The 10,910-nt window shown below is 46.9% G+C and overlaps 1 protein-coding gene across 1 annotated transcript in view; it reads right to left on the bottom strand.

The window, feature by feature from the left end:
• Positions 1–136: 136 nt before the first annotated feature.
• BAZ1B (bromodomain adjacent to zinc finger domain 1B) overlaps positions 137–10,910 on the bottom strand; it is a 57,842-nt gene continuing 47,068 nt past the window's right edge. Inside the window, exons 17-19 of the mRNA XM_085897573.1 lie at positions 6,903–7,048; positions 3,999–4,072; positions 137–1,570 (exon numbers count right to left, since the gene is read on the bottom strand). Coding sequence (XP_085753699.1) covers positions 628–1,570; positions 3,999–4,072; positions 6,903–7,048 — 1,163 coding nt within the window. The 3' untranslated portion in view covers positions 137–627. The remainder of the gene's footprint in view (positions 1,571–3,998; positions 4,073–6,902; positions 7,049–10,910) is intronic.

Below are 10,910 nucleotides of genomic sequence, written 5' to 3' on the forward strand. Positions count from 1 at the left end.
ATCATCTTTAACCAAACAGTTCATCAGTTTCTACTTCAAATAGTTTCCCCTCTGTTGCCTGAAGTTGCTGAACAGGTTTGATCTATTTTCCATCGTTTGGCCTGGAATCGGCCCAGACTACACAAAAGAAGCAAAATGAAATAGCAAATGAAAATTTAATCACAATGTTAAAACTCTGGGGGACAATGGAATGCAAGATTAGGTTCAACAAGTGCTGGGTTCAGGCCATTGACATGCCCACCCTCACTCCCCTCCCTTCCCCAAACAAATACACATTTAACCATAGGATTGGGCCGAGCCAGTGTCATGGACCCAAATGGCGATCTCACAAGTATTCAAAACAAGTCCTTCACAAGTAAACTAGACATGAAAACTCGCTTATGAGGCCAACCTTGCACACCAGCGGGAGCTCCACCTGCCGCGTTCATCCGGATGTCCATCCTGTCGACACAACTCAAACCAAACAAGTATTTAGCAAAATGATTATGTACATAGTAACGTTGTCTCTTCATGCCACTTCTTGCTCCCAAAACCACTTTTTAAGCTCAGTCCTCTATTTTCCTACTTCTCCCAAACAAGTCTCCAATGGCCTCTCCCTTCAGGACCTCTGGCAGGCTCTGCCCCACCTTACACATTGTAAGTCCCCATTTCTGAGCAGGCTCGATGAAGCACGGAGTGTTGTGCTCTGGGGGCCCTGCCGTTGGACTTGCTCACTCTGACCTTTGAATTGCACACACTCTCACCATTCGATGCATCCTCATTCCCAGTTTTGAGAGACTGACTGTGCCTGGCTCTTCTCGACACCTTTTTACCTGACTCTGCCCCAACACTCTGTCTCATCCCGGTCTTCCTTGCTTCATTTGGTTTTCTTGCATTTTTATTGCTTTTCCTAGTCACCAACTCCTTTCTTTTTTTGTCTGCAGTAGCACTGTCTTTTCTCCTCACCTTGCGAACAATTATTTCTTTCTTCCTGTGTTTCCTTGGCTCAGGTTCTCTCCATTTTCTCTTTCTCCTCGGTGCACTATCTTCACTGCTAACACTCTCCGAGTCATCTTCACTCGTGTCATCACTACTGCCTCCCCCCGCTCTATATTTTCTCATGAGCATTTCTTTCTTCCTTCTCAGTGTCTTCACACCTCTACTGATTGTGGCTCGACAGCCACGGCTCTTTGATTCGACCTCCACATCTGCTTCCCACATGTCAGGCTCCGTGTCATCATCCGTGTCTTCAAGACTTTCTCCTTCAGTTTCCGTTTCACTCATTTTTTCACAACTCCCTTCCTCCTCCTCCTCTTCCTCCTCTTCCTCATCATCCTCCTTAGCTTCCAAAATGTCAGCAAGCCGGGGAAGCTCGTGCTGAACAAGTTGACGGAACAGATCACCAGTGCGCTTGGCTGCCACTTCCATATCAACAGTTGTAAACTTCTGGCACATGGATACCTGTCGGTGCCCAGAAGCAGGTCGATAAGCCAATACATGCAGAGTCTCCTTAAGGAACTCGCAGGCTGAGGAATAGCTGCTAGAACGGCAGCGCGATGCAATCGAAGACAGGGATGGTGGAGACTTGCGGCTGTGGGCAGGGGGAGGGAGGAAGGGGGGGGTCAGATGGTAGAATTAATAAAAACCATGGGTGGTAAAACAAGTGAGAATTGCTTTGCAATGCATCATCTTTCGATGGGATATTTTCCAAGTCCAAAAAGGGCCTAACTGAAAAATTGATGAAATGCCCTGAAACTTGAACTTGTTCTGTAACTTATCACAAAGCCATCTACCAAGTTTCAGTTTAATATGTTAAAGGGTATGGGAAAAAAAAAATTACAGGTGAGACGGAGGGACAGATGGAGAGCAAAGCTATTGTCTCCTCCGGTGAAACCGGAAGGGAGCTCGTAAGGCTCAGAGAGAAGGTGCGACAAATCATGCACGTGTGCAGAGACGCGTGAGACAACAACAGACATGACTTTCACACAAACAGCCGCAGAGATTGGGGAAAATGTCATCACTTCCCAGAGCAATCTGGGTACCACAGCTAGCTCACATTTGTGAATGCTCATCTCTCCACACTCGATGTGGCTATCAAGGAGAAATTTCGTCCTCCCCAGAGTTCCCCCCCCCCATGCTTTGTCCTTTAAATGCTGAACGTCAAAGCAAGGAAGCAGTATGTACCATTTTGAAAGTCTGAGATGACTCTGCCCAGGTTTGAACCGCCAACCTCCCAGATTCAGAGCAGATGCTCGAACAATTACACCATTGAATCTGGTTGAATATTGATCTACGCGTCTCAAATATTGATATACTTTGCCTTTTAAACGCATTGATGCTTCAGCATCCACAGCCTCAACTAGTAAATAATTCCAGTGATTTGTTACTCTGAGAAAATGTATATGGTACTTCTCACATGCAATCGGCACCTGGATTTCAGTAATGCACAAGAACAACCTCTTCAGCTGTTCACGTTGGCTTGGAAGAATATTGCTTCAATGGCTTCATGACCCATTAACAGTTTGAAGACTTCTTTCAGGTCCCCTCTCAGCCTTCTGCAGCCTTCACAACTATCATTGAGTGCAGTCATTAACCCTTTGAACCCTGAGCTCCTTGGACTTTCGGCTCCCCCACCCTGGGCTCCCTGGAGAAAAACCCGGCTGCTCAGGTATATGGAGGTTTGAATAGTGGCTGGTAAACTGGCTGCTTGGATATATGGAGGTTTGAATAGTGGCTGGTAAACTGGCTGCTTGGATATATGGAGGTTTGAATAGTGGCCCGTAAACCGGCCGCGTGGGTATATGGAGGTTTGAATAGTGGCTGGTAAACTGGCTGCTTGGATATATGGAGGTTTGAATAGTGGCCCGTAAACCGGCCGCGTGGGTATATGGAGGTTTGAATAGTGGCCGGTAAACTGGCTGCTTGGATATATGGAGGTTTGAATAGTGGCTGGTAAACTGGCTGCTTGGATATATGGAGGTTTGAATAGTGGCCCGTAAACCGGCCGCGTGGGTATATGGAGGTTTGAATAGTGGCTGGTAAACTGGCTGCTTGGATATATGGAGGTTTGAATAGTGGCTGGTAAACTGGCTGCTTGGATATATGGAGGTTTGAATAGTGGCTGGTAAACTGGCTGCTTGGATATATGGAGGTTTGAATAGTGGCTGGTAAACTGGCTGCTTGGATATATGGAGGTTTGAATAGTGGCCCGTAAACCGGCCGCGTGGGTATATGGAGGTTTGAATAGTGGATGGTAAACCGGCCACATGGGTATATGGAGGTTTGAAGAGTGGCTGGTAAACTGGCTGCTTGGATATATGGAGGTTTGAATAGTGGCTGGTAAACCGGCTGCGTGGTTTATATGGAGGTTTTAACAGAGGCTCGTAAACCGGCCACGTGGGTATATGGAGGTTTTAACAGCGGCTCGTAAACCGGCCGCGTGGGTATATGGAGGTTTGAACAGCGGCTGGTAAACCAGCCACGTGGGTATATGGAGGTTTGCATAGCGGCTGGTAAATCGGCTGCTAGGGGTCAAAGGGTTAAAGTGATGCAAGAGACTCGTTGACCCCAAAAATCAAACTCGATGTATATGATGAGAAGGGTAATAAAAGATGATACCAATAACAAAATCACGGCACGTTTAAGCTCGAGGTGGAGAAAGTTTAACCAGTGTGTTGGTAAATACTCAGTGCCCAAAGCTGTCCGGTTCTGGGCAGTGGGCAATTTGAATGAGAAGCTCTCTTGGTACCAACTTTGAGGAGCATGTTGGCTAATTTGGGTCACAGTCAGACAATGCAAAGCAACATACTCCCAGCATCCTGCTGCTGAACACGCACATGCATAATGTTAGCCATCCTGCCCTCAGTCTACATATACCCTGAGGAAGATAATTTAAGAACAGGTAACAAACGAGTAAGAAATGTAAGTGAACTAGAAGAAATTAAAAGGGTTTTGCAACTTCCTGACTGATGGAAGAATAAAAAGAAACTCAGTCTCATAGCTCATGAAGGAGAAGGTACCGGAAGGGCTGGCTGTAGCGGAAGCGAAGAAGGCGATTTGCAATTGCTTCACAACGGGCCAGTTCTTCTGCTGCCTAGAGATCAAAAATTGTACAAGTTGAAGAGAGAGGGGGTGAGGGGTGAAGGTTAGGTGGGGTGAATATGAGGGTGAGGAACACAGAAAATAAAATCAGATATTCATGCCTGCACTGCACTTATCAAGGCAGAGCTGACTCAAAACAAAGGTTGAATATGACCAAAGAAAAGTTGGAGCTTTTTTCATGTTTTTATACTCGTGGAGTTGAAAATGTGCTTCTCTGTACAGATGAGGATGCATCAGATTTTATCTTTGAAATGATTACATATTGTTGTGGGCCGGGGGTCGGTGGCGAGAACAACCACTAGGTGGGGGAGGTTTGCGTCGTCTCCCACCAAACTCCCCGGAATTGTAGGCCGTCGCTCGGATAACTCCGCGAGCCGGCGGGTCGTTTAACCGACCGTGGTCACAAATATCTCAACCGCGTAGCGTTGGGTCTATTTGTCCATAACCAATTTACCTAATTAACTACACGATTTCGACTACCGGGGAAACCACTGCTTTGGAACGTTTTGCTCGAACCGGGTCACTCTACCGACTGCGGTAGAGTTCCAACTACCGACTACCAACTCCGGTTCGGGTGCAGCCCAGCGGAAACTGCCAAAGCCGTGCCGGCTGGAATGAACGGATTACCGGGGATAAAAACTCGGCTAAACTCAGATCCGAACCATGCTGGATCAATGCAAGAAGGGACGGAAACGGACTGGGAACATTTATAACAAGTTATATTTACAGTAAATGAAGACACAAAGCAAGACTTAACGTGAATATGCAAGAAGTATTTACAATGATCCAAAAACACTTATTCAGTTCCACTTAAAGACGGGCCCACACGCAGACACACACAAAATGAAAAGAAACCCAGAGTTCTTTATTGGACCCTTGCAGCCAAGGAGAGAGACAAGCTGGGGGTCAGAGTTCGGTTGGGTACCTGGCCGTCGGAGAAAGGGGGTACTCCGTGCTACGGCACCTGACAATGGTCGCTGGGTTGGTCCCGTCGCACGTGTGGGACTCGAGGTTCGTGGCGGAGCTCGGGTGGTGAATGGCTGGGGTCCACGGAGGGGGCGTCGGGGTCGCCCTTTCCTTCCTTGTAGAGGGCCAGCAGAGACACATTCGTCGCCTCGACCACCCCTTCGTAACAGCAAAAACCCTTTTATGACAGCTAAAACCCACCAAAAACTCTTCGCGACAGCCAAAACTCACCAAAAACTCTTCGCAACAGCCAAAACCCACCAAAAACTCCCCAAGACCCCAAAAAGACTCCTGCCTCAGAGAGTGCTCAGGAATTTATGGACTTCCCTCAGCGGGGAGGGGCCTTGGTGAACACACCTCGCTGTCCGCCTTTGATTGGACAGGGTCCCACGGCATACCTTTCCGGGGCGGGGCCTTGGCCCCTGCCAGGAAACCCCAGCCACTCTTCCACACGGGCTCATACTTTACGAGTAACAGTATCAACGCTGCAACGGCCCCTGCCGGGAAACCCCAGCCCCTCTTCCATGCGGGTTCATACTTGACGAGTAACAGTATCAATATTGCAAAGGTTGTCGTGAAAGGGTTGAAACTCGGTTCGCGAGAGCCGAGAAATCGGAACCGCGAGATCTTGCCGTGGCACGTCAGGGTGCGAGAAGGCAGCTGGTTGGTGGTGGATCGTGATGGGCCGAGGGGTCATGCAGATGGGGTAGTTGTTGGATGGCTTGTTGGAGGGTTCGTTTGGATGTAAATATTTAATAACCAAACTAAAAAGAAATCGCAACGCATGCCTTTGAGTCTCCCACTTGACAAAAGGAAAGGTATCTGACTACACACATACTAAACTACATAACTGACTAACAGCTTGAATGCTTAAGGTTTCCAGATCCGTAACAATAGTTTGTTTGTGCATTACAAAGCAAATTAAATTGCATCCTTTCAAGCTTTGCTTCCTCACTCGACCCAAAGTGGAAACTCGTATTGTTTAGGGCATGTACAAGTGCAAGGAGGACGTCACTCTTCAATGCCTCGTTCGGTACTTGTTCTCCTGAAGGTGCTGTTTAATTGGGATATCTTTGAGAGGCAATTCGGCAATAAATTTCAACGTTTGATGTATTTGTTGATCGTAAATGTCAATTGTTCACCTCTGTCGGCTCTTTTTTCCGACATCTTGATTTTCAGTACATACGTAACCAACACCACAAAATTAACTTGTGTTGTATAAACAAAAACGAAAGTGCATGCCAAATTCAAGCCACCCCCAATTACATGACGTGGTGATGCCACTGGTCTGGCATCACAAAGGGTGCCAGTTCAAATCAGACAAGATGAGTCGTTTTTAAAGATTTGTATTCTAACATTCCTAAAAGTACTAGTCTGGAGAGATTTACTTCATCATAACCAAATTATTCATGGAAACCCAGAGGACTAACTCATGACCTACAGGGTTACACTAATCAAACCGACTTGTGAACACCACTTCACACTTTGGTTGATCTCTAATGACCTCATGGAAAGAAGGAATGGGATTGAAGTCAGAACCCTCCAAATCTCACTAACGGGGGGGGGGGGGGGGGGGGAAATGTTCGTACAGACACCTCAATACACCCATTTAGGATGGGTGTGGATATGGAGGGAGGTAAGGGCAGGGAGGGCGTAGGCACAATAAAACATTAAATTTTCCAGGGACTTTTGTAGATGCAACCATTTCTTACCATTGTGGTCCAATTGCCTGCAAAACATTCAAGTCACCTGCTTTCCACGGCCAATCATGGACTTCCAATGGCAAAGCATGGAAGCCTGAACCAATCAACAAAGTTGCATGTACTTCCTTGAGGAAAAGTGCAGAGCACCGTTACCTGGGTATCCGTATCTGTTGGCGGAGGAAGAGGCTTTGAGCGGAGCCAGCGGGAGGAATTGGAGCCTCCTTCATGTCGCTGTCCCATTTGCTGTTGTGTATATGGAGCTTGGCCTCTTCGTCCTTTTTCGACCTTTCGTGGTCGCACTGCAATGACAATGCTCAAAATTGTCAAATTTTGTACACTAATGAAGAATCACACTTCATAGACGGGTTAATTCCACCAGAACTACGGATGGGTTAATTCCCTCATAAATGGAGTATTTCCATCCAACGATGTTTATATGTATGGCACGAGAGCGGCACCATGCGTTAGATATTTACATATAATTAGCGTCCCACCCCCCACCCTATTAATTTTTTTACCCCCGAAAACCATCCCTGTGCACTTCCAAAGAACATCCACCAGTTTTTTGCTCATTCCTTCAGTGGTTCAGGAGTGCATACAAGTCAAGCACAAAAACAAACAAATACACTTCTCAAATTACAGTATGACAAGTCAGACATAAAGTAAAACATTTTTTTAACATTTAAAACGAGAAGAGTCCTCTGTGGAGCACATACCTCCACCAGGCTCATTAGTTTACGTTTTGTATCCCACTGATACGGATCTGGATACGGACCTGAACTAAAATTTAATAGGCTTCTTCTTATCACCTAATCAACTCATCCACATCGTTTAATCCGTCGATAACTTTTTGATACATGATGCTATAAACACTACATGGCCAAAAGTATGTGGACACCTTCTGGTCTAACATCTCATTCCAAAATCATGGGCATTAATATGGAGTGGGTCCCTCCTTTGCTGCTATAATCAGCCTCCACTCTTCTGGGAAGGCTTTCCACTAGATGTTGGAACATTGCCGTGGGGATTTGCTTCCATTCAGTCACAAGAGCATTGGTGAAGTCGGGCACTGATGTTGGGCGATTCTGTCTGGCTCAAAGTCGGCGTTCAAATTCATCCCAAAGGTGTACGATGGGGTTGAGGTCAGGGCTCTGTGCAGGCCAGTCAAGTTCTTCCACACCGATGTCGACAAACCATTTCTGTATGGACCTCGCTTTGTGCACGGGGGCATTGTCATGCTGAAACAGGAAAGGGCCTTCCCCAAACTGTTGCCACAAAGTTGGAAGTACAGAATCGTCTAGAATGTCATTGTATGCTGTGGCGTTAAGATTTCCCTCCACTGGAACTAAGGGGCCTAGACCGTACCATGAAAAACAGCCCCAGACCATTATTCCTCCTCCACCAAACTTTACAGTTGGCACTATGCATTCGGGCAGGTAGCGTTCTCCTGGCATCCGCCAAACCCAGATTCGTCCGTCGGACTGCCAGATGGTGAAGCGTGTGTGTATATGTGTGTGTGTCTCTATGAGTGTGTGTGTGTGTCTGTTTATGTGTGTCTCTATGTGTCTCTATGAGTGTGTGTGTGTCTGTTTATGTGTGTCTCTATGTGTCTCTATGTGTGTGTGTGTGTGTGTGTCTCTGTGTCTCTGTGTGTGTGTGTGTGTGTGTGTGTGTGTGTGTGTGTGTGTGTGTGTGTGTGTGTGTCTCTATGTGTGTGTGTGTGTGTCTGTTTATGTGTGTCTGTCTCTGTGTGTGTGTGTGTGTGTCTGTCTCTGTGTGTGTGTGTGTGTGTGTGTGTGTGTCTCTGTGTGTGTGTGTGTGTGTGTGTGTGTGTGTGTGTGTCTCTCTGTCTGTCTCTGTCTCTGTGTGTGTGTGTGTGTGTGTGTCTGTCTCTGTGTGTGTGTCTGTGTGTGTGTGTGCGTGTCTCTGTGTGTGTGTGTGTGCGTGTGTGTGCGTGTCTCTGTGTGTGTGCGTGTCTCTGTGTGTGTGTGTGTCTCTGTGTGTGTGTGTGTGTGTGTGTGTGTGTGTGTGTGTCTCTCTGTGTGTGTGTGTCTCTCTGTGTGTGTGTGTCTCTCTGTGTGTGTGTGTCTCTCTGTGTGTGTGTGTCTCTCTGTGTGTGTGTGTCTCTCTGTGTGTGTGTGTCTCTCTGTGTGTGTGTGTCTCTCTGTGTGTGTGTCTCTCTGTGTGTGTGTGTCTCTCTGTGTGTGTGTGTCTCTGTGTGTGTGTGTGTGTGTGTGTGTGTGTGTGTGTGTGTGTGTGTGTGCGTGTGTGTGTGTGTCTCTGTGTGTGTGTGTCTCTGTGTGTGTGTGTGTGTGTGTGTGTGTGTGTGTCTCTCTCTGTGTGTGTGTGTGTGTGTGTCTCTCTGTGTGTGTGTGTCTCTCTGTGTGTGTGTGTCTCTCTGTGTGTGTGTGTCTCTCTCTGTGTGTGTGTCTCTCTCTGTGTGTGTGTCTCTCTCTGTGTGTGTGTCTCTCTCTGTGTGTGTGTGTCTCTCTCTGTGTGTGTGTGTCTCTCTCTGTGTGTGTGTGTCTCTCTCTGTGTGTGTGTGTGTGTGTTTCTGTGTGTGTGTCTGTGTGTCTCTGTGTGTGTGTGACTGTGTGTGTGAGTGTGTGTCTCTGTGTGTGTGACACTGTGTGTGTGTCAGTGCGTGTGTCTCTGTGTGTGTGTGTGTGTGTGTGTGTGTGTGTGTGTGTGTCTCTCTGTGTGTGTGTCTCTCTCTGTGTGTGTGTGTGTGTGTGTCTCTCTGTGTGTGTGTGTGTGTGTGTGTGTGTGTGTGTGTGTGTGTGTGTGTGTGTGTCTCTGTGTGTGTGTGTGTCTCTGTGTGTGTGTGTGTCTCTGTGTGTGTGTGTGTCTCTGTGTGTGTGTGTGTCTCTGTGTGTGTGTGTGTCTCTGTGTGTGTGTGTGTCTCTGTGTGTGTGTGTGTCTCTGTGTGTGTGTGTGTGCCTCTCTGTGTGTGTGTGTGTGTGTCTCTCTGTGTGTGTGTGTGTGTGTCTCTCTGTGTGTGTGTGTGTGTGTCTCTCTGTGTGTGTGTGTGTCTCTCTGTGTGTGTGTGTCTCTCTGTGTGTGTGTGTGTCTCTCTGTGTGTGTGTGTGTGTGTGTGTCTCTGTGTGTGTGTGTGTCTCTGTGTGTGTGTGTGTCTCTGTGTATGTGTGTGTCTCTCTCTGTGTGTGTGTGTCTCTCTGTGTGTATCTCTGTGTCTCTCTGTGTGTGTGTGTCTCTCTGTGTGTGTGTGTGTGTGTCTCTCTGTGTGTGTGTGTGTGTCTCTGTGTGTGTGTGTGTGTCTCTGTGTGTGTGTGTGTCTCTGTGTGTGTGTGTGTGTCTCTCTGTGTGTGTGTGTGTCTATGTATGTGTGTCTCTATGTATGTGTGTCTCTATGTGTGTCCATATGTGTGTCTCTATGTGTGTGTGCCTCTGTGTCTGCAGTGGTGTCCTCCTCCTGGGTCTCCTACTGTAGAACCTCTTTTCGTTGAGTTGGCGACGGATTGAAACTGTCGTACCTTGTGTCTGAAGGTCAGCTTGAATCTGTTTTGCAGTTCATTGAGGTGCTTTCTCCACCATTGGAACAATCCTTCGCTGCAACCTTCCATCAAGTTTTCTCTTTTGGCCACGTCCAGGGAGGTTGGCTACAGTGCCATGGGTCTTAAAAACTTCCTGATAACATTACATACGGTGGATACAGGAACATAAAGGTCTCTGGAGATGGGACGTGTCACCTTGAGATTGTCCGTGCTTGGCTACAATCTTGTGTCTGAACTCAGATAATTCTCTGGTTTTCTCTTTTCTCCATGCTCATTGCATTACACACAGTGACACAAAACAGCAGAATGACTCCTTTTCTCTGTTCAAATTGGTTGAATGAGTGATTTTCAACTTCAACAACTTCTAGAAGGTGCCAATAATATTGTCCGGGCTATTTTCGGATTTGTGTGTGGAATAATCTACAATTTGGTAATTTTTCCAGCTTTTTTTTGTTCCACTACAAACCAAAGAAATACACATGTGGATACCAAAATATTTGTTAATTTCAACAATTTTCTGTAAGAAATGTGTGCATTCTTTGAAAAAAGTGCAAGGGTGCCAAAATTTTTGGCCACGACTGCACATCATAAACTTGAAAATATCTCTACTTAATTAACCTCCGCCATCTTCGAAGATGGATGGAGG

Source organism: Eptatretus burgeri, chromosome 10 (assembly GCF_056783735.1).
Source record: "Eptatretus burgeri isolate ZD-2024b chromosome 10, Ebu_testis_v1, whole genome shotgun sequence".
NCBI lineage: Eukaryota > Metazoa > Chordata > Myxini > Myxiniformes > Myxinidae > Eptatretus > Eptatretus burgeri.